The sequence below is a fragment of the Desmodus rotundus genome, chromosome 5 (genome assembly GCF_022682495.2).
Source record: "Desmodus rotundus isolate HL8 chromosome 5, HLdesRot8A.1, whole genome shotgun sequence".
NCBI lineage: Eukaryota > Metazoa > Chordata > Mammalia > Chiroptera > Phyllostomidae > Desmodus > Desmodus rotundus.
Window position 1 is genome coordinate 147,953,214 of NC_071391.1, and position 23,474 is coordinate 147,976,687.

A 23,474-nucleotide genomic window follows, 5' to 3' on the forward strand; every position below is an offset into this window, starting at 1 on the left:
AGGGCCCATTCATCAACCTAAGAGTGTAGAGGAAAACTGTTCTTCCCCTACGGTAGAATAGGCACAGGAGAAAGGAGGAGAGGACTATGAGAGGTCAGGTAGGAGAAGTGATTAACATGAAGAAGAAATAAAAGAATAAAAGAAGTGGAAATCTCAAATCCAAAAGAGGTCAGGTAAATTGCCGGGTGTACAAGCACATGAGGTACGGTGCAAGTGACAGCGTTCAGACACCACAGAGGCCTGAGAGATTCACGTCACCTCTAGGAGAGTCAGCCTTGTCAAACCAAGGCAGTCTTTGCTCTGATGGACAACAAGAGTTTCGTGCTGCCCAGTCTTCTGACCTATTTCTTCAAGAAAACCCAACAAATATCTCTAAACTTTTCAATGATGACCCAAAATTCTTTTTCAATTATATTTTATTGATTATGCTATTACAATTGTCCTGAATTTTTCCTCCTTTTCCTCGCTCCACCCAGCGGCCCCTATTCCCTCAGGCAATCTCCCCACCGCTGTTCATGTCCATGGCTCATGTGTATAAGTTCCCTGACTGCTCATTTCCTATACTGTACTTTACATCCCCATGGCTATCCTGTAACTACCCATTTGTACTTAATCCTCTCTCCTCTTTACCCATTCTCCTCCTCCCCCCTTCCATCTGGCAACCATCTGGGAACTAACTTTTCTCTTGCTGCTTTTGTCTCTTCTTATCTTTAACCTTTGGCCTTTTAATTATGATGTGTCTTCTCATATGCTTCTTTGCATTCATCATAATAGGGATTCTCTGTGCTTCCTGGACCTGCATGTCTATTTCCTTCACAAAATTAGGGAAGTTTTCTTTCACTATTTTTTCAGATTTCCAATTTCTTTCTCTTTCTCCTCTCCTTCTGGCAACCCCATGATGCAAATGTTGGACCTCTTGAAGTTGTTCCAGAGGCTGTTTATACTATCCTCATTTTTCTGGATTCTTTTTTATTCTACTTGTTCTGTGTTGTTACTTTTTGCTTCCTTATGTTCCAAATCATTGATTTGATTCTTGGCTTCATCCACTCTACTGTTGTTTCCCTGCAAATTGTTCTTTATTTCAATTAGTGTATCCTTTGTTTCTGACTGGGTCTTTTTTTTGCACCTGAGGTCCTCACTAGGTTCCTTGAGCGTCCTTATATATCCAATATTTTTAACTTTGCATCTGATAGATTACCAATCTCCATTTCATTTAGCTCTTTTTCTGGAGTTTTGATCTACTCTTTCATTTGGGCCATGTTTCTTTGTATCCTCATTCTGGCAGCCTCCCCGTGTTTGTTTCTATGTATTAGGTAGCGCTGCTTTGACTCCATGTCTTGATAGTGTGGCCTCATGTAGTACCTGTCCTGTATAATCCAGAGACACAGCCTCCCCTATCACCAAGCTGGGTACTCAAGGTGCACCTTTCATGTGTACTGAGTAATTGAGACTTGGTTGCTGTTGGCAGATCAGTGGGAGGGATTTACCCAGGCCAGTCAGCTGCAAGGATTGGCTGTGACCACTGACCACCAACCTCCACCATCAGTGGGGGATCAGCTGTGCAGGGGCAGGGTGGTGGTACTCTGACGTGGTCTGTAGCTGTCCACTGGGTGCACTGGCCCTGGGGCTTCCTGGGTGGTGCAGGCCAAGGTTAGCCCCCCTACCTGTGTTTTTGCCAGGGCACCCTGCCTGAGCTACAAAACAATCTGGGATGGCTGCTACTTGTGCTGGTCTTGGAAATTCCCAAGCAAAGCCAAGCTGTGAATCTAATCTAACTGCCACTAGGGCTCTCTGAAGCCAGTTGTAGCTTGTTTGATAGGATTTAGGAGCCAAGGCCAGCCATTCTTATGGCAAAGCAGCTTGGGTGGGCCCATAAATTGGGAGGGGGGCAGCTTCTGGAGACCTCCAAGGAAGGTCAAACAGTATTAGCCAGGTTGTTGGAGTCTCAGATATGGCATCAGTTTACCAGCTCTGTGGGGGTGAGTTAGCAAAAAGACGATGGCCTCTGCTCACCTTGATGGCATATACTCCAGTTTCTCCCTGTATACCACTGGTGCCTTTCAAGCTGCTATCCTGGTGCTGGAGCTCAGAGAGAATGAGTCTAAGTGAGTCCATGTGTGAATTCTTTAAGGGGAATTGCTTGGAGCTTCAGAAGTTTCTTCTCCCAGCTCAATCCCTGCTAATTTCTGCAGCAAGAAGTTGTGGGGACTTATCTTCCTGGCACTGGAATCCTAGGCTGGGGGACCTCATGTGGACCTGGGACTCCTCACTCCCAAGATATCCCTCCTGAATTTTTATCCACATGGCTGTGGAACCAGCCTGTTCAGTGTCTGTGCCCCTCCTACCAGCCTAGATGGATGTGGTTTCTTTAATTCCATAGTTGTCACACTTCCATGCAGCTCGGTTTCTGATGTCTCTGAATGACAGTTCTGTATTTTAGTTGTAATTTTGATATGGTTGTTCGAAGAGATGAGCCATGTCTGCCTATACCGCCGTCTTAACCAGAAGTCCCAACATTCTTTAAATTATTAGTTAGGCCAAATAAAACACAACTCTTGGCCTGATATGGATTCTAGCTTATCACCTCTCAGACAGAGTCTAATAAACTCTTACTACATCAAATTAGACTAGTGTCTCTGGTTCATTATGTGTCTGATTCACAGGTTGGCAGAACATGGCTACTAGGATTAAGCTGTGCTGAAAAACAACAGAAATCAAGTTCGGAGTTATTATTTGGGGAAGACTCACTTATATCTATATCTATTTTCCATATCCTTATCTATACCTCTTCCTCACTTTAAACATAGGCCAGATATTGTTGTCAAACTTTGTAACAGTCTCTAAAAATTGTCCAGAAAATATTCTAACATAGCCAGAGGCATGATTTCAAAAAGATCATTATTTAGTAATATAAAAGTATTTTAGATCCTATAAGATTAATTCTACATGTTGATATTTAGAGGGGAAAAAAGTGCTGTTTTCACCATGCAAGCTGAAAAGGACTTTACTTAGTAGCATGTATAATTATCATTTCATAAACATGAGCAAATCTATGGTCTTTTTCATTTTCTCCTTGTTGGGGAGCCATTCTAAATACAAATTCATTAAAACTAGAAAATGCTGCTATTTTTCAGGCTCTTTTACTTGAGAAAGAAAAATATTTACTTTAGGTGCCTGTTTAATCAAGTCTTAGAAACCACTCCATGACAAATGACAAACCTTACATTCTTTGAACTTACTTCATTGCCATTATCAAAATTACCCTAATAAACACTTCTCCAAAGAGGTCATACACATGGCCAACAGACATATGAAAAAATGCTTAATGTCACTAATTATCAGAGAAATGCAAATTAAAACCACACTGAGATATCACCTCACACCTGTCAGAATGGTTATCATCAATAAATCAACAAATAATTGTTGGCAAAGATGTGGAGAAAAGGGAACCCTTGTGCACTGTTGAAAGGAATGCAGATTGGTGTAGCCACTGTGGAAAATACGGAGTTACCTCAAAAAATTAAAAATGGCCCTGGTTGGTGTGGACCAGTGGATTGAGCACCAGCCTGCAAACTAAAAGGTCACCGGTTCAATTCCTGGTCAGGGCACACACCTGGGTTGCAGGCCAGGTCTCCGGTTGGGGATGTGCAAGAGGCAATCAATCGTTTCTCTGGCATATCAGTGTTTCTCCCTCCCTTGCTCTCTCTCTCTGAAAATAAATAAACAAAATATAAAAATTAAAAATGGAACTGCCTTATGACCCAGTGATTCCACTTCTGGAAACTTATCCAAAGAAATACAAAATACTAATTCAAAAGAATATAGCCACCCCTATGTTCATTGCAGCATTATTTACAACCAAGATCTAGAAGCAGCCCAAGTGTCCATCAGTAGATGAGTGGATAAAAAAACTGTGGTACATTTACACAATGGAATATTACTCAGCAGTTAAAAAAAGAAAAAGGAAAAAATCTTACCCTTTGTGAGTCATCAATAGACCTGGACAGCAGCATCATGCTAAGTGAAATAAGCGAGTCAAAAAAGACAAATACCATATGATTTCACTTATACGTAGAACCTAGAATAAAATAAACTAACTAACAAAATAGAAACAGACTCATAGTAACAGGGAACAGACTGACAGCTGTCAGAGGGGAGAGGCATTGGGGGGTCAAGGTGAACAAGGTGAAGGGATTGAGTCCTCCCCCCAATAAAACCTCGTAGACACAGAAAACTATGCTGATTAGCAGAGGGAAAGGGGTGGGGGTAGGTAGAAGAGGGTAGAAGAGGGAATAAATGGAGATAGAAGGAGATGATTTCAAGTTGAACACCTTCTACACAGAAAATTTATCTGTCAGAGATACCTGATGGAGCCCTGGCTGGTGTGGCTCAGTGGGCTGAGGGCCAGCCTGCAAACCAAAGGGTAACTGGTTCAATTCCCAGTCAGGGCGCATGCCTGGGTTGCAGGCCACGTCCCCAGCAGGGGGTGCACAAGAAGCAACAACACATGTTTCTCTCCCTCTCTTCCCCTTCCTAAAAATAAATAAATAAATCTTTAAGAAAATACCTGATGGACTTTAGACAAGTGTGTTAGAAAATTCTCTTATCATGACCTGTGGGGGGAGAAAAACAGGATTCACTAACTCCCGAATCAGGGTTCTTTTCATTTTATTACATTTCAGCTTGCGTGAGGTCTTTAGATATCCATGTTACAATATAAACAATTGCAAAATAAAATACAAAAGGTTTTTAGTAGATCCCATAGAAATGATGACAATATTTACTTTTAAAAGCATTGTATTCACTGCAGTAAAATCCATTATAGAATTATTTTAAATAATACGTGAGGTCTGTCTGGGAAAAGTCCAGCCATTGTTAATAGTGAGTAGAATAACAAATCTGCATCAAAGTTTGCATTAACTATTTGGATGATTCAGAAGGCCGCAGCTATGGGCGACTGGTGATTGGCAGCTTCAACATCACAACATGCCCGCTCATGTGTCACGTCTCATGCAGAGTTTTTTGGCAAAACATCAAATCACCCAGGTGACTTGGCCCCCTACAGCCCAGATTTGGCACCCTGCAATTTCTGGCTTTTTCCAAAGCTAAAATCACCTTTGAAAGGGAAGAGATTTCACACCATCAATGAGATTCAGGAAAATATGACCAGACAGCTGATGGTGATTGGGAGAATTGTGTGAGGTCCCAAGGTGCCTACTTTGAAAGGGGACTGAGGTGTCATTGTCCTATGTACAGTGTTCTTGCATCTTCTTCAATAAATGTCTCTATTTTTCATATTACATGACTGGATACCTTCTGGACTGACCTTGTATTTTTAAAAGCTCTTTGTGTTGGTTACCCTCCATTTAATCTAACAATTTGCATTAGAAAAATAAATTTAGAGGAGCCATCTCTTGTTCACTGACTAATCCTATGTGTTACAACCTATATGGAAACTGACTCTGCATTAAGCATTACTTTTTATTTAGCACCTTCAACAACCCTGTAAGAGCAAATGATTATTCCATTTTTATTATAAGGTAATCATGTACCACATATTCAAGTTTAAACAAATTCAACTAGCTTGATCTTCCTATCCTTTCACATCCTGCTTATAAATTCTTATTTGAATAGTCAAATAGGAAGGAATATGGATTCAGATATGTCTCAAAATCAAGTCCTCACTGGTGTTACCACTTTAACAGACCATTAAGCCATTGAGCTCTAGTGTCCTCATCTGTACAATGAGAGTAGTACACAGATTTATAATGATTGCATAAAATATCAAGGAGTAACACCATGTCAAGCACACTGGCTGCACGATGTTAACTTCTTCCCCCAACTCCAGATGATGCAAATTAAGGAACTTAAAATAAGGTTCAGGGGGCAATAATCCATTAGACACAAATATGTTTGAGAACTACAAAATAAAATCTACTGGTACCAATTATAAGACTCTTTAATTAAATGCTTACACAATGCAACACTATACCAATTTATAGTTAAATTTAATTGTCTAAACATGCCATCACTTTGAAAACATTCTTTCACTTTTCAATAATTTCTAAGCACATATCCGACCAGTAACTGTCAAGAAATCATAACCAATTGTGAACTGAATGTTACACCCAGCCAAATAATGTCAAAAGCAATTGCATTACAGCAAGAGTTTATTCACTGTCTAAAGTGCTGGGAGTTAAATATATCCGTTTCTTTTTCACATGGAGTGAAGCCTCCCTCTGCCCTACCCTTTAAAATAAGATTCTTGGTCTGGAAAAGGCCTTAAAAAGTCAGAGAATGCAAAAGAGGGAATGCAACAACTTTCTCAATACGCCCATGGCAAAGGAAAGTTGACTCCTCCCTAATCTCGAAATACACCTACAGCAGCCAAGAGGAAATCAAAACGCAATTATCGGCACTTGTCCCGTCTACCCCTCTGGAGCTTACGAATTTTCCCTTTCTCCAAGACCCAGAGCTAAGGTGCAGACAATCATTCCCGCCACTCCCTGGAATCCAGAGACTGTTTCATAAGGAACACCCACCTAAATCTAGAGACGCCCCCCACCCCCCTCAACTCCTCCCTCGCTTTCCTTGCCCCAGGATTCGCAATTGCGTAAAACGAAGTAAGAGAGGTTAGAACGCTCGCCCCCACCCCTGCCCGGTTCCCACACCCAGCTGCCACGCAGCCGGTCCTCCTGCCCTTCTTTGGAAGGGTGGCTTCACTACTCAGTAATACGCATGTGCGAAACTGTGGCGCCCGGCAATCCCCCAGCCAGCTGGGGTGGAGCGGTAGGCCGGACCAAGTTTCCTGCGCACGCTCGGGACATGCGCAATGCAACGGCTGAGGCGCCAGACGTCGATTTGGAAGTTCCGGGGAGGCAGCGCATGCGCTAGTATACGCGTTGCCGGCGAAGAGGGGACCCAGACGACTCGGAAATTTGAATACCACTAGCATGGAGTGCGACCTCATGGAGACTGACATCTTGGAGTCGTTGGAAGATCTGGGGTAAGAGTACCAGGGCTCGGGTCTCCCAGTTCCCACACTGCCAGTCCCCCGGGAATAGTCCCAGTCAGAGACACCTGCCTCTCCACGCCGCACCCCCTGTCTTCTGGCTGTCGCCTCCCTAAGGCTCCGGGACCCTCATGCCACGTCCACTGTGTGCCCTACCCGGTTCGGACGCCCCTAGGCCTGCCCTGGGCTCCTCGCAGCCGAGTTACCCGCAGTGTTTGTCAGTCATGCGTGTCATTGTCTGGGCACTGGTTCTCGCCACCCCCCTCTCTGAGCATCTCTCCTTGCTCCTCATCCTCCTGACCTACCCCCTCACTCTAGAGGTTGCCAAAGTTGATTCACTGATTTTCTACTTGTCCGCCAAACTTTCTTCTTCTGTCTTGAGCCCCTACTCCTGCCCCACCCCACTTCTCAAAAAATCGCCTTTGCCCAGTCATCTCTGCACGCACCCCAGCTTCCCAAAGCCACATGTCTGTGCGCTGCATCCGTTCCGCTAGCTGTCTGTCTTGTGTGCCCAGCCTGTCACCACCTCCTCGGGGAGCACTGGCAGTTTCTCTGGACTCTGACACCCCTTTGAGCCACTATTAGCCGTTCCTTACCCTCGGGGTCGTCTTCACCTACCAAATCCATGCGTGTTTGTTGTGCGTTTTGTCTCCCGTCCTGACAGGTAACTAATCGTGATTCATGTTATATACAAGTTGGAAATAAGGTTTCTTATCTCACCGGGATACCTAGATCAGTTTGCTGTATTAACACTTGAAAACTTAGAATCTTTTGGGCTAAATGTGGTTCCAGAAAACTTAGAATCTTTTGGGCTAAATGTGGTTCCAGAAACAAATGGTATGATTAAATATTTGTCTGTGGGTGCAGTGTCACATTTTTTTTTACAGATTTAGCTAGCTGTATTTGTAAAGAAACAAACCCTTTCTCAAAATTTTCCTCGAGGCTTTTGAATACCATGGAAACATTTGAAGGAAGCCTTTCTATAAGAAAGGTCACTGTGAGGATTCCCAAAGTCTACCCACTTAGGTACCTCGCTGTCCTGCTAGAAGCTTTTAGGAAATGAAGTGGCAGTGCTTATCACCATTTTTTGTCAACGTAAATTACCCTTGTGCTCTTCTTTTTCTTTTAACTGACTGTGAATTTTCATGAATATTCCAGACTTTAGGGGGCTTTTTTTTTTTTTTTTTTTGAATAGAGCAGAAGTAAAAGTCGTTCAGCAAAATGGACTTGTGGGAGACATCAGACGAAATTGCTTGCTCACACGTGAAGCCATTCGTTCAGTCAGCATTTTTGAGGAACACTTGTTCCGTGGCAGTGTTGGGCTGAGCGCTTATGGGTCCAACGTGAAGTGGAAGAGAAGTTCAGGTTGTAAGAATATGCTGTAAGGAGATACGTGGAGGGTCCCTTCGCTGCAAAAGGCAGTGAGGTCTTGAAGCTTAGAAGTGACACTTAAGATTAGAGGAGAAAGAGCTGTGGGATGAGAGGACAAAGTAGACCTTATTTAAACGTAGTCATTCTGCGTGGATAGAGGTCACCTAAGAATTGGTGATGGATGCTGGTTCCTTCCCTTTATTGTTCTTTTACTGTCTTTTAACTGTATTTTTCTTCGTAAAAGTAATTGTTACTATAATAATTGTAATTAAATAATTAAGATGGGTTGTAATGTAAACCATGGGATTTTCTGAAAACTTTGCATAAATTTCAACCATAACTACGTAGTTTAGTGGTATTCAGTCATTAAAATTTAGCCTTAATTGATTGATGTATAGTTTTGAAAGATTCACTGAGAAATATTAGAATTAAATGACTTTTATCTCTAATTTGGCACATGGTAGGAATTCAGTAACTACTCATATAATAATAAAAGAGCAAAATCTGAATGTGTAACACAAGGAGAAGCTTCTAGGCCTAGTCTCTTTATTCAGTGTCTAATATGTGGTTTTAAATCTAGACGCCAGAGTACCTATAATCTCATTTTTTGTGTAACACTTTTTCTATTCCATTCAATGTATACCCATGTAATTGTATTTTAAAAGGATCAAGTATTGTCATTCCTCTAAGATCTCTGTACCATTAAACATCAAATTATCTTAAGCATATTTAATATACTAATTTTGATAACGGTTTTTATAATGTTTAAAAGAAGATAAAATAATCTGAAGAATATGTATTTTAAAGTCACTTTGAGAATGACAAAATCTTTCATTCTAGCTATATTCTGGGTTGGAGTTTATTATTACTATTGCCTTTTATGAATGTTTGAACATTTAGTAATTTTTTTAGAATTACATGTGAATCACTTACAAAGGATTAGGGTACAGTTGTACCAGTTCACTCGAACATCAACTTACCAGCAATTATTAAAACTTGACATTTCCCTGGTACTAGTAGGTCTTGCTAGTCTTAACTGTCATTAAATATAGAAAAAGGGAATAAATGATTAATTGGAAAGTTTTTGCTTTTAAAGAAAGTCATTAAAACCTAACATATTGATTTCTGGAAAAATATCTAGAAAAGATAACATGAGTTTTATTTCTGAAATAGTAAACTATAGTATAATTAACTATCACTTATTAGTCTTTTTTTTTTTTTAAGATTTGATTTATTTATTTTTAGAGGGGAAGGGAGGGAGACAAACAGCAATGTGTAGTTGCCTCTCATGTGCCCCCTACTGGGGACCTGGCCCGCAGCCCAGGCATGTGCCCTGACTGGGAATCCAACCTGCAACCCTTTGGTTCACAATCACTGAGCCATACCAGCAAGGGCTAATCTGGTTTTAATACTCAACTCAGTTAAAGTAAGACAATAAATCTTTGTACACTAAGTGATTTATTTCATAAGTGTATAGAAGTTGTATTATATGTGATTCTATTAAATGTTCACCTATATTTTGACCTTAACTTAGTATAGTTCTAATTTGTATTTATACTTGCAAGTTTAGAAATTGGTCATCCTAACTTACCTTTATTAAACTATTGCTTAATTACACAAGTAGTGCAAAAATATATAGTGTCTGTAATATATTAGGTATGGTTTTATATTATTCTGAATGTGATTTTTTTAACTCGCCAGTTACAAGGGTTCATTGTTAGAAGATGGCGCTCTATCTCAGGCAGTCTCTGCTGGAGCCAGTTCCCCTGAGTTTACCAAACTCTGCGCTTGGCTGGTGTCTGAGTTAAGAGTGCTCTGTAAACTGGAGGAAAATGTGCAAGCAACCAACAGTAAGTAAACATTCCATTTTATGTGCAAAATATAAAAATAAAATTCAGGTATTGTCAACTGAACGTTATCAGTACTAAAGCTAAAATTTCAAGTTCTTTGTAAATATATAAAAAAAAATGTAAAGCAACCAAATACTTTGCCTCCATTGTTTTTACAGAAAGGTGATTCAGAAGTTGAAAAACCAAAATATGGTCATGCAACTATTAAAAATTTGTGGAAGTTGAGAAAACCCTATTACTAAGATTCAGAAAAATGAAATAGATATTAATGAAAAAAAGAGATTCAGAAAAATGGAGACAAATAATAGTATACGAGGTCTGTCTAGAAAGTATCTAGCCATGTACTATGAAAAAGAGACATTTTTGAAGAAGATATAACAAACATTGTACGTAGGACAGTGACACCTCAGCCCCCTTCAAAGTGGGCACCTTGGGACCTCACACAGTTCTCCCAGTCACCGTCAGCTACCCCTTTGTATTTTCCTGAATTTCATCGACAGTCTGAAATCTCTTCCCTTTCAAAGGTGATTTTAGTTTGGGGAAAAGCCAGAAGTTACGTGGCGCCAAATCTGGGCTGTAGGGGGGCTGGGTCACCTGAGTGATTTGATGTTTCGCCAAAAACTCTGCATGAGATGTGATGCACAAGTGGGTGCATTGTCATGATGAAGCTGCCAACCACCAGTTGCCTGTAGCTGCAGCCTTCTGAATCATTCCAAATAGTTTAAGATTAATGCAAAATTTGATGGTTTGTTGCTCTACTCGCTCAGTCATTTTGAATGCATCAGCCACACAGTACACTTGCTCACTCAATGGCATCTACCACCCCCACTGACTAGTACAGTGAAGTTGTCATTGTTCACGCATGTGCATTCCAGTCCCCTCCCTTGACTGCTATGTTACACTGATGTCATGTAAACCATTCTCATTATATTAACAATGGCTAGACTCTTTCTGGACAGACCCTCATATATGAACTTTCCATTCTTTGTAAAACATGACGTGATATCTTTTTTTTTTTAATTTTTTTTTAATTTTTTTTTTAGACGGGGAAGGGGGAGAATGAGAGGGAAAGAAACATCAATTGGTTGCCTCTCACACACCTCCAACTGAGGACCCAGCCTGTAACCCAGGCACGTGCCCTGACCTGGAATCGAACCACTGACTTTTCTGTTTGCAGGCCGGCATTCAATGCACTGAGCCATACCAGCCAGGGCAACTTGTGATATCTTAAATTGGTGGCTAGCACTGGAAATTAGGATGTTTTTCTTTTTGGACTACCAGATTCCAGAAGCATGTATAACATGTAAAGTAAATGCATTGTACTATGTAGGAAGAGAACACTTTATTAAGAAGTTTTCTCTATAAGAATATGTCACTAGATATACCACAACCAGATCCAGTATCATCAGATTTATGGCCTTGAGAGCTGTTTTATATTTACTGATTTTGTTACTGTTTTAGCACTAGTTTGTTGTTTCTACAAAAGAGACAGGCTTGAAGCCTGACACTACCATCTGTTTCCCTCCTACCATAGGTAACCCTGTAATAGGAGACAAAGAAAATGCCCCCCCGTTAACCCACCCTTGTGGAGAACTATATACATAATCCCATTTTCTTTTTCACAGAATCCTATTGTGAAGAGCTCACTCTTGCACATTTATTATATTTAATATGTACATGTTAGTCGCATTCAATTCTAATTTTTAAGGAGAATATAGTACAACAGTAACGATAGCAACAGCTTACATTTACTAGGCACTTGTGTTCTCAGTGCTTTACATGTATTAACTCTTTTAAACCTCAGGACAGTCCTGTGAGGCAGATTTCATTACTCTTACGCATTACGCAAGGAAGCAGGATGAGTTTAAATACATTTGCCTGAGGTCACACAACCAGTAAGTGATAAAGTCAGGATTCAACCGCAGCAGTCACATTTGGGAGCCAGTGCTCTTAACATCGCCTCTTGACCTAGCATTTCAGAGATTGTAAGACCTTCTGAACCAACACCTGTGCTAGATGGTAACTGTTTATAACCCGGAACCCCTTTGTTCATATGAAAACACTTTACAGAAGCCAACACGCATGACAGGTAGAAGTGTAGCCGTTGTAGTTGAAGTTGAGAGGGAGCACTTTTAGCACAACTCTCTCCTCATTCTCCCAGCTGCCTCTGAAGGAGTTCCGTGGAAGTCTGGAGTTCACAGAACACAGTTTCAAAACACTGGCAGTTCAGTCCACCCATTTTATTGAGAAGAAGGACTCAGGTCAAGTGACTCTCAGAGTTTGTTAGTTACTTTCTGCCTCCTCTGTGATATTGATTAGCGAACCATCAAAATAGTAAAGAAAGACCATCATTTTTCCTTGGTTCACCTAGTGAACTCTGTACTTTACACAGTATGGGAATACGGAACCAGAAGTCATGCTCACTGCCTTCAAATTCAGTCTAGGTATTGGACACTAGAAACTTTGGCACAAATGAAACAACTGGATATTGGTAGTAATAAAATGCTTTGCTCTGGTTCATGGGGGAGGAAATCAGTGTGATATATCGTTCTTGGGGACGGTTTCATCAAGGAGGGGGACCACTGGACTTTGGTGGATAGGCGGGATTTGATAGAGGAGGAGAAGAGGGTAGAGGGCATATCCATCACAGGGAATAACCGGCGCAGAAGTGGAAATTAGCCTGACCCAGGACAGTGGGGATATTTCCCTGGCACAAAGAGAGGGAATATTTGTGGAAGTAGTAGATAACTACCACAAACAGTAGTCTTCTGGGAAGGGCGAAGCAGAGAGACTAGGAAGAATCTTTAAAGACAGAACCTAGGTGAGGTAGAAATTAGAAAGCTATTAAAGATTCTCAAATAAAGGAATAACCTAATGAAAGTCTTAAAGAAAGAAAATTGTCAGTGGTGTGAGAAAGGATGAATTAGAAGAAAAAGGAACTTGTATTAGGAAAATCTTATTAAATACTTCGATTTGTGTGTATGTGTGTACACACACACATATATGTAAATGGAACAACATTTTTATTAATAAGATTATTTTAATTCTTAAAAGGCCCGAATGAAGCTGAAGAATTCCAGCTTGAGGTGAGTGGGCTACTAGGGGAGATGAACTGTCCGTATCTTTCACTGACATCTGGGGATGTGACCAAGCGCCTTCTCGTTCAGAAGAACTGCCTCCTTTTGCTCAGTAAGTTCATGGCTACTGGAATATAGCTGTTAGTTTCTATTTATGTTTTCCATGACTAATAAACTAGTTGTTATTGTTCTGTTTCATAATGGATTTAATTCAGAATACTCTTTATCGTAAAGAAAACTTACGTTTCCAGCTTAGAAGCTGTTGGTAGGTCTGTGCACTGGTAGCAGCGTTTTATAATTGCGCCCCTTCGGCCTTCCGCTGGCGTGGCTCAGGCTGTTGTGCTTCACTGAGGCGACCAGAGGCGGCGCTGGTGTGTTGTTCCGATGTGCGGTCATTAAACCTCGGCGTTCTAGACTGGGAGCACATTTTCAAATAGACTGGTTTTAATTAAAATATTTTGTCTTGTTGATGTTTCTTTGTGGTTGGGTAATTGTTTGGGGGTGTTGGTTTTGTTTGTAAATATAAAATTTTCTGCAGTAGTATTTGCTTTGTTGCTATACTTACTGATCATTGTGGGAAAAAAATTAGTATAAAAAGTTTTTTCCTTCTATGTTTTTTCTGTACTAACTACTATTTCTCTCTTCACCCTGAAAAACAGTAAGTAACCTTACAAATTTTGTTGCCTTAAATAAACTCTCCAATAAAGTCAACCACTTGTCTTAACTCAGACCTTTAGCATTCTGAGACACATTTGATTAAGCTTTGGTTAACTGAATAGTACTTACTATGACAAACATAACTCAGGATTTTAAAAATACTTGTTTTTACAACCTTACTATGGTTTCTAGAAAATACTACAACTCTTAATTGTGAAGGTTTCATTTAAAAAAAAAAAATGTGTTCGTGGCCATTGTACTTCGGTACTGATTATCCCAGAACCACGATGTTGATTTCCCATTATGAGAAGGTTGTTCCTGGGGGTGTGCCCGTGAGGTTAGACGCTGTTTAGAAACTGACTTTGCAGCGTGCAGGTCTCGTGCATGCATTCAGTAACCTTACGTTGTGCGATTTCTGTACCTGGCTCAGCCACAGTGTACTCAGTGGTTCTTCCTTGGTAGCACTGTTTATCTTTACCAATACCTGATATTTGGCACTTAGAATATGTTATCTTACATAGGAAGACAACAGCTGTGTGGAAAGGTTAGCAATAACCCTGAATAGCTAATTCTTCCAAAGAGCCTAGAGTTTTGCCGTTTTAGTGCTAATACTTGTAAAAACCACTTTGAATATAAATATTTATAAAATACCTTTAACTTTTTCCTCTGTTAAGCAGGCAGCACAGAACAAGATTATTTTGGACTTGGGCAATATTAATAGATTATTTTATTTTAATGTGCTGTTACCTCAAAAGCTCTTCAAGAATATCCTACTATTAATATTTGCTCCTCAACTAAAGGACTAAGTCAATGAAAGGTTGCTCTGCTCTAAGTTCTTCACACATACACACTGCTCACTTCCCTCCTCTTGATCTCTGCTTTTTGCTGTTTCTCCTTTTCTCAAATACCCCGTTAGCTGGTCTCCTCTCCTTCATGCTAACGTGTATGTACATGTGCCCATCCTCTGCTCGCTCTGTATGGATATTTTTCATCCTCCAAGTATTGTCAGTCTTGATGTCATAACTTACTTCTTCCAGCACCCTTACCTTACTGATTCGAATCTTTTAATACATGGTGTTTTGAGGGGGAAAAATAAACCAGCCTCAGTAGAACTGTTAGTAAAATAGAAACATCTTCAAACGAATGGCTGAAAAACTCTATTATCAGGTTAAGAACTATTTTGGCTGTTGATTGGCCTTTCTCATTGTCAGAATGATTCCTTAGGTCAAAATTAGGCAGATCTCTAAGTTTCTAATAGATGAAGAACTGTTCATCTTTTTATGCCTTTATTCTCTGTTCCTCACTAGGTTGTCAGTAGAGGCGATCTTTTCTGTTGCTGTGTTTATAGCCAGTCCATGCCTTTCCTAGTACTTTGAATACCTCAGCTGTAGTTAATGTTTTCTGACGGTAAATGTGTTGGTGAAGTAATTTCTGTGAATACCTGAGCTCAGTTGTCCTGAAATTAGAGAACAAGTTTATTAAAGCATATCATATGTGATTTTCGAGAACAAGGGTTGGCAAACTCTTAAAGGGCCAGATAACAAATATTTTTGGCTTCGTGGGCCACGAGATCTCTGTCACAACTCCAACCTCCACTGCTGTCCTTTGTAAGCAGCTGTAGACTGCATGGAAACAGCTGAATGTGGCAACGTTCCAATAAAAACTTACTTATAAAAACGGCGATTATTTCATGACACTGGGGTTTTACTGGTTTGATCTTTTAATCATACAGTTGGCTATGTGGAAGATGCTGAGGTTTTATCAAACCCATATAGAATGACCTTTCCAGAAACTTAGCTGTATTTATTGTTCTAGAACAGGTGTTGGCAGCTTTACAGAAATGATCTGCCAAAATTATGATCCGTATACTAATAGCATTACACCTTGGGCATAGGAAGTGAGATATTTAAGCTGATCATTCTTTTGTAATTGTAAACTTAAGAGCCCAGAAAATGTCTTTTTTCAAAACTATCTTTCTAATATTATCAGAAGGTTCTCACTTTGTCACATACCTAAAATCCTGAGGTCCAAATGGTTACGAATCACCTTTTATAAAAAATGTAAATGTCCTTGGGAAGGTGAAAGAAATAAGATTGAATATTTATATCTTCACCTTAATCACCTGAAGCAGATTGCATCCCTCATTATACCGGAGGAAAGCAATGCACAGGAGATGATACCAACACAAAAGGCCTCTTCCAAGAAATTACTTGGAAGTTTTGTTGTTGTTTCCACTGGAGGGGACGAGAATGAAGGAAGTAGGGGGAAGGGAATACTGAGAAAAATGCAGATGGAAGAGGGATTTTTGAACAGCCAGAGGGTGACATTAGGCTACTAGAGACATAAGAAAGGAACTTTGGGGAGTTTAGTGCCTTTCCCCTTCTGTAAGTTAAACTTGAACTGCTGAAAAGTGTTTTTTCACACCAGTTCTAAACAGACTTCCTAAGTACTGAAAGGTAAGAGGAGCAGGTAGTTGTTGTATCACTGGTGCGTGTCAGTGGTGAGAAGTATAGATAGATAGATAGATAGATAGACAGACAGACAGACAGATAAACCTTTTGAACCATCACCAAAAACTTGCCACCTGCTACCTTTTACAAATTTGTCAACAGATGCCAACCCCTGTTCTGTAGGTTCCTTAATAATGGAACATAAGAATCCAGATTTTTAGGTGTGATCTACCTTGATCTTTTGGTTTCAAAGAAGAATCACTTATTTTTAAATCAGCCTTTAAATATATATTGGTTAAATACCTGGATTATAGAACCAGTTTATATGTTATGTCATTTGAGGTAAGAATGGTTTTCCTTTCTTGTTTTTGTCCATTCTTGCAGCTTTAAAACTTACATATCATTAGGTCTATAGAGTTGTGACTCCAGACTTATGACTATTAACTGTAGCTGTATCTCATTTTGAAATCTTATTTTGTTTACTTCAGCATACCTCATCTCAGAACTAGAAGCTGCCAGAATGCTCTGTGTGAATACTCCTCCAAAAAAAGCTCAAGAAGGAGGCGGTAGTGAGGTCTTTCAAGAGTTGAAAGGCATATGTATTGCTCTAGGAATGTCCAAACCTCCAGCCAATATAACTATGTTCCAATTCTTCAGCGGGATTGAAAAAAAAGTAAGACCTTTAGTACCAGATTGTAGTGTATTAAAGGCATAGTCCTACATTTGTTTGAAATGAAGCAAGTTAATTTCTCTTAATGGGAACCTAATGTGCATATTATTAAGTTACTGTTACTAAATGAGTTTTGGGTTTTAAGTCCTAGATGCCTTAAAGAGAAATTAGTATTTTAGTGTTTTTTAACATGTTAGCATGTTTCTTTTTCAAAAAGGAAACTTTGCATTTTGATTTACAAACTGAAATAAGTTAGATATAATGTAAAAATAATTAAGTCCTTTAAAAAATTATTTTATCATTGAAATTTAGTGCAACTAATTTTTAAAGTCTTTGTCATTAAATGTTATCACCCTTCTCCCCATTGACTGGACAGAAAATAATGTTTATGTTCTTGGTTTTTAATCCAGTCATCTCAAGTCTTACAAGTTTGAATTGGAGAAACAGAATTCTTGACTGCTAACGTAATCTAGTATGTGAAAATAATTTATGCCACACATTATCAACAATGAAGGGGTTTTTTAATCATTTGTTAGGAACAAGCAATTTTAATAAAAATTAATGAATAGATGAGAATGGTATTTGTTATAGCAGAGTTATTCTCTGTGCATATCTGGTGGACTCTAAGAATTGGTAGTTTGCATTGTGGGGCAGAGGGACACCATGATGCATAAACTGGCTGAACTCTACAGGGGAGCAGCGGTATATCCATAGTCCCTATTTTTCTGTGTGTTCATTCATCCATTCAGCAAATACCCATTAAGTGCCTACCGTTGTCAGGCACTGCTGTAGGCGCAGTGAAGGAATCATGCTTCCATAGGCACGTGAGGAGTGGGCAAGTGAGTGTCTTTATTGTGTGGGTCTTGTACATTTCAAAACATCCTCCACCTTTGCCTCTGTCAGGAATCTTCTTTTGATGGCAAGATATGATGGGACTTGGGAAGATGAGGAGGATATGTGTTACTTTTAGATTTGTTTATTCATTCATTTATGTTTTTGTGTCAGTTAAAGGAAACATTAGCAAAAGTTCCACCTAATCATGTGGGAAAGCCTTTATTGAAGAAGTCAATGGGACCAGCCCACTGGGTGAGTAGCAATTGTCTGAAGTAAATTTGTAAGGAACCCCATCTTTCTATCTTACATTTATATTGACACAGTTGGTGCTTGGTGGACATCCTTAGCATCATTTCTGTGAATCTTAAGATTCATGCAACATAATTTTATTTGTGTAAGATTAGAAACACTTATCCCATGATTTGTAAGTATTTCACACAGCTGATTAAAGTAACCAGAAGTTCGGTATGATGCATGTTTCTAATTGCCAAATGGGTTGTCTTCAAGCCAAAGACTTCATTGGGCTGAGCTTCACACAATGAATTTATGGAAAAGCTAAATGAGACTTTTGTACTTTACATACTTTGTATTACGTTTTGAGATGCTATTTTGCATATTATTTCCTTAATTTATTGTTGCAACTTTTATTATTATGTTTATTAAATAACACTTTATTTTGTGCTAAGTGCTGGGATTCATTTATGAAAGAAACAGACACAGTGTCTGCCCTTTTGGAACAGAGGTCCAGCAGATTTAAAGTCTAACTTTTAAAAAAAAATTTTGTTTCAGGAAAACATAGAAGCAATTAACCAAGCCATAGCCAATGAATATGAAGTTCGGAGAAAGCTGCTAATAAAACGTTTGGATGTCACTGTCCAGTCTTTTGGTTGGTCTGACCGAGCCAAGGTACACGTTAAATAATTTAAAAGAGCAGAGTGTTTATAGACTTGACCCTGGAGCATTCCTAGCACAGTTTAGATGCAGTGGAGACTAGTGAGTTGCTAAGTAGCAATTCTTTCAGCTCTTCAGCAGTAATGAAAACATTTGTTTTTCAATTTTTTAATGTTGTTTAACAAAACTGTATGTTATGTTATAGACTCTACTGGAAGTACCCATGTATGAGAGAGATGAGTGTATTTGAAAATTACTAAAATAATAAGATTTTTCATTATTTTACTATACTGTAAAGTAACAATTTAATTTGATTGGATTTAGGAAGACCAAATGTTATGGTCTATTTATAAAGAATTGGAGAATCCGATAAGACTTAAGTCAGCCTAAATAAGACAGGTGAAGGTTTTGGTCATTCAACACATTTATTAAATATCTGCTATATGATCAGTAAATGGGACTTAATGGGCACATTTTATTAATTTGACCTTTAGGACCTGAAATGGAACCAAATCTCGCATTTATGTGGAGGTTGGTCCAGATGCTAGTATGAGATGTTCCCATAATAGTGCATTCATTTTTGAAAATAGGTTTTTCTCTGAATTTTAGTGAATTGGCTCATAAAATGTTTTTATCTAGTTCTCCAATAATCTTGCTACTATGTTACTTTCACACAAATCTTTAAACCTCAGCAAAGTGCTATTTGACGCTTACGTTGTTGGGATAGATAGTTACTGGATTACAATATTTTAGTGCTGGAAAGGGGTCTTAGAGATCAGTCTTAACTCCCCTAATTTTGCAACTAAAAAAAAATAGAGACCTAGACAAATGGGAAACTTTTCAGAATATCTCACAGCTAGTCAATAGTAGCAGGAGTAAATTATTCTCTTCTGTGATTGCTGTTTAGGACATGCAAGTCCTTTCTTAAATTATCTTCGATAAAAACAATTATTTCACCCTTAGCTTAGCAGAGATAATTCAGAAACAATGACCTTCAACTTTCAGCTAGAAAACACACAAGCCTGGGCGCTGCGGCCTGGTCCCAGCACACCTCGGCGGGCTCCGCAGCTGGCACCCCGGTGCTCCACGCTGCCACGTGCCCTCCTCGCCTGTGTCGTCTTTAAAGTGTCATGTTTGAACTAGATGATGTTTAACATTCCTTTGAACTATAATAACACAATAATTGTATGAAATAATAAATATTAAACTTGCACAAACCTGTTTTTTCATTTAATGGAATTTATGTATTGATATCTCACTTTGAAACTTCGTTTTAAATTAATTTATAGAAATTGCTTTCATATGCACAAAGTAAACTTTTATTTTACACATGAAATTTATGCACTTAATATCTGTTTGAAATTTCATTTTAAATCAGTTTTATTGGAAACATATAAAACCATTTTCTCAAAGGTGTTTGTTTTCAATCAACAAACATTAAGCACTTATTTAGATACAATAGTGACTCTAAGAAAAATAAATATAAGACATATTCAGGAAACATTCCCCAAACTATGGAATGACAATATTTTTATTCCTTTCATTATTAAAGAAATTTTTAAAAATAAAAAGGCACAGATCATCCTGTTGTCTTAACCACAATAGCTATTTTCATTTTTAGTGTTGTCTGTCTGTCTTTATGGATATCTGAAATCATAGTAAATATGCCTTTTTACATTATATTTTATCCTGTAATATAATCTAAACGTTTACCATCAAAGTTTGAGTACCTGCATGTAACCAAAAGACTTAACAAATATTTTTGTTCTCGTGCTGATTGCTATATGTTGCAGTTGTAGCTGTTGCTTCCAAAATTTGGTAGGTAGCTGATTGTTGCTGTTTCCCAACATTTAGGTTACTCTAATTTGCATTTATTGGTTTCTGCCTGGAATAATTGTTTTATATTTGTTTGAACTTATATTCTTTTGTGTGACCTATATATTTTTTGTTTCTCTATCTTTTGTGGTCTTGTGTTTGAAATAGATTTAAATGACTTGCCCAAGTTTTCTAATTTCCCAGTGATTTGTCTTTCTCATTAGAGCTAACAACCTAAATCATTAACTTCTACTAAATGGTTAAGGTAGGCCCTTTGCTCTTATTTTTAAATATAATAGAGGAAAGTATTAAATAGTATTAAATCACTTTTAAGTGATGAAATACATCACTTAAAAGCAGTGTATCATGTTTTCATATTAACAACATAATTAGTGTAATTAGTCACAGCTCACATTTTTGATCTCACAGTAAGCAAAGACAAGAAGATGAAAATGCAAATGATCTGAGGCCAGTGGGTAACCTTTTCACCTTTCTTAGTAGCCCCACACCCCCGGACCCCTCCTCCCCTCTACTTTCAGAACACACACAGTCATTTCTTGCTCTACTGTAATATAGTTCTTGACTAGGTAGGAGCAATGGTGAGTATATAACTCTCCCCTCATCTAGAGCCTAGTAAATATTATTATCAGACATTTTGGAAATCTTTTAACTTATAAATATAAATGCTCCTATATCATTTTGGAAATTGACAGTGTCTTTGAACACTTTGTTTCAACAGAGTCAGACAGAGAAATTAGCAAAGGTTTACCAGCCGAGACGTTCAGTCTTATCTCCTAAAAGTACTATTTCTGTTGCCCATCTCTTGGCTGCAAGACAAGACTTGTCAAAGATTTTAAGGACCAGCAGTGGCTCTATAAGAGAAAAAACTGCCTGCGCCATCAATAAGGTGATCAAAGTACCTTTAATTTTCTTTCAAATACATTTCTTTCTATTTACAAAATAGAATAGCTTAGTGTCTTTCTTATCCCGTAGGTGCTGATGGGCAGGGTACCTGACAGAGGCGGTAGACCCAATGAAATTGAGCCTCCACCCCCAGAGATGCCGCCGTGGCAGAAGAGGCAAGATGGCCCTCAGCAGCAACCAGGGGGCCGAGGAGGAGGGAGAGGTGGTTATGAACATTCCTCATACGGAGGACGAGGAGGTCATGAACCAGGAGGAGGGAGAGGTGGACGTGGTGGCTATGACCATGGTGGCCGAGGGGGTGGAAGAGGAAATAAGCATCAAGGAGGCTGGACAGATGGAGGGAGTGGAGGAGGAGGTGGCTACCAAGATGGTGGTTATCGGGATTCGGGCTTCCAGCCAGGTGGCTATCACGGTGGCCACAGTGGTAGCTATCAAGGCGGTGGTTATAGTGGCTTCCAAACATCTACTTACACAGGAAGTGGCTACCAGGGTGGTGGATACCAGCAGGACAATAGGTACCAGGATGGTGGGCATCATAATGAACGAGGCAGTGGTCGTGGAGGGAGAGGTGGTCGTGGAGGCCGAGGTGGACGTGGAGGCCAGGGAGGAGGCTGGGGAGGGAGGGGGGGCCAGAATTATCACCAAGGTGGACAATTTGAACAGCACTTCCAGCAGGGAGGTTATCAGTATAATCACTCTGGATTTGGACAGGGAAGACATTACACTAGTTGAGGCTACAGAACCTTACATTTTGCTAGAGCTCAAGTAATAGAAACTTAGTTTCAGAACCCCGAGTCCAGTGTGGATTTTGAATGTGAGACCACAGGTGGCAAGCAGATTCCTGCTTGGCACAAGCATTTGTAGGTCTTCATTCAATTCTGTTGGTTTTTTTTTAAATGGATTTACATAATGCTGTTTATTTGAGAAACATACAACATCTCTCCTTTGTATGAAGAATTTTTTAAAGGTAATTAAAATTGCCTTTAATTGACCAGTAGACTAATTCCACAGTCAGAACATGCATACTTTTTTGAAGAAATTACTTGAATAAGTAGTTTTCATGTTTTCAATATACAATTTTGAAAATGAGGATTCTCCTAGATTTTTTTAGCTTTACAACTAGGCAGTCTTCCTCATATTAACAACCCATTTATATGTGTTTTCCTTATACTATTCTAATGTCTATTTTTCAAGCACAGTTTCTGCCCTGATTGGCTCTTTATTTGGAGAGGTTATGCCACATTTGCTTCATGATAGAACTTTTAGGTCAGTTCCTATTAAGTGAGCTCTTCTGCAGATAGCACATTCAGTAGCCTTATCCTCTTGATGGAATATTATACCACAAGCTGAACTCTGAAAACCTTAAACATGGCCAACATCCATCAAGATAATAAAAGCAAACTAAGTTGTGAATCTAGTATATATATGTAGGCATTTAGTTAAGTATAGCGATTCAAACTGACCTGCATTCATTCAAAACAAGTTCCTCCTTCAACCTTACTTTTACTTGAAATCTGCTAGGAAAAAACAGCAAACTTAAATTTGTTTTATGCACGAGTTAATACCACTGGCTCAGCAAATACAAGTTAGTTTGCTTTGAGCAGGAGACTTTTTGTAACGGAAGAAATGCACTACAGAGACAAGAGGACAGATTTTTGCTTAGTGCAGGAGGCCCTTTATTATTGCTGCAGAAAACAAAAGCCTGGCTGAGTTGATGTTTTACATTCTTTACTGAAATCTACATGACACTTGCTGGGTTTTTGTATACTTACATTGTCAAGCTGTGAAAGAAAATGGCTGCAGGTGTGCTTTGTGTGAAAGGTGAGCAATAAAGTATCTGTAAGCTCTCTCTGGTTTGAGTTTTATTTTAGCTACTTTTCGAATGAAATTATTTTGGATACTTGCTTCAAAGTTGTGAACTAA

General features: G+C 39.1%; 1 protein-coding gene and 1 long non-coding RNA gene across 3 annotated transcripts; one reads left to right on the plus strand and one right to left on the minus strand.

Annotated features, from left to right (window-relative positions):
- Positions 1-3,610: 3,610 nt before the first annotated feature.
- Positions 3,611-4,412, minus strand: LOC139440966 (uncharacterized). Its single transcript, XR_011651298.1, has 3 exons — positions 4,365-4,412; positions 3,978-4,017; positions 3,611-3,709 (listed from the first exon to the last, which is right to left on the minus strand). It is a non-coding gene; the product is annotated as an uncharacterized lncRNA (long non-coding RNA).
- A 2,436-nt stretch (positions 4,413-6,848) lies between these two features.
- Positions 6,849-23,400, plus strand: FAM98A (family with sequence similarity 98 member A). 2 transcript variants are annotated; one of them, XM_024552643.3, is made up of 8 exons: positions 6,849-7,006; positions 10,085-10,233; positions 13,288-13,422; positions 16,906-17,090; positions 18,093-18,173; positions 18,711-18,827; positions 21,367-21,534; positions 21,621-23,400. In XM_024552643.3, exons 1-8 carry the CDS (start codon positions 6,954-6,956, stop codon positions 22,281-22,283), a joined length of 1,551 nt encoding a protein of 516 aa, XP_024408411.1. In that variant the 5' UTR covers positions 6,849-6,953; the 3' UTR covers positions 22,284-23,400. The 2 variants fall into 2 exon arrangements, with proteins under 2 accessions (XP_024408411.1, XP_071077671.1); XM_071221570.1 differs by lacking the exon at positions 16,906-17,090 and having other exon boundaries at positions 6,851-7,006.
- The last annotated feature ends 74 nt before the right edge of the window (positions 23,401-23,474 follow it).

What these genes read in the sequence shown, in the direction of transcription:
- FAM98A (XM_024552643.3), top strand. Translation starts at nt 6,954, where the DNA reads ATGGAGTGCGACCTCATGGAGACTGACATCTTGGAGTCGTTGGAAGAT. An exon ending in CAATGGGACCAGCCCACTGG is followed by an intron (nt 18,174 to 18,710) that starts GTGAGTAGCAAT and finishes ATTTTGTTTCAG; the next exon opens with GAAAACATAGAAGCAATTAA. An exon ending in GTTGGTCTGACCGAGCCAAG is followed by an intron (nt 18,828 to 21,366) that starts GTACACGTTAAA and finishes TTGTTTCAACAG; the next exon opens with AGTCAGACAGAGAAATTAGC.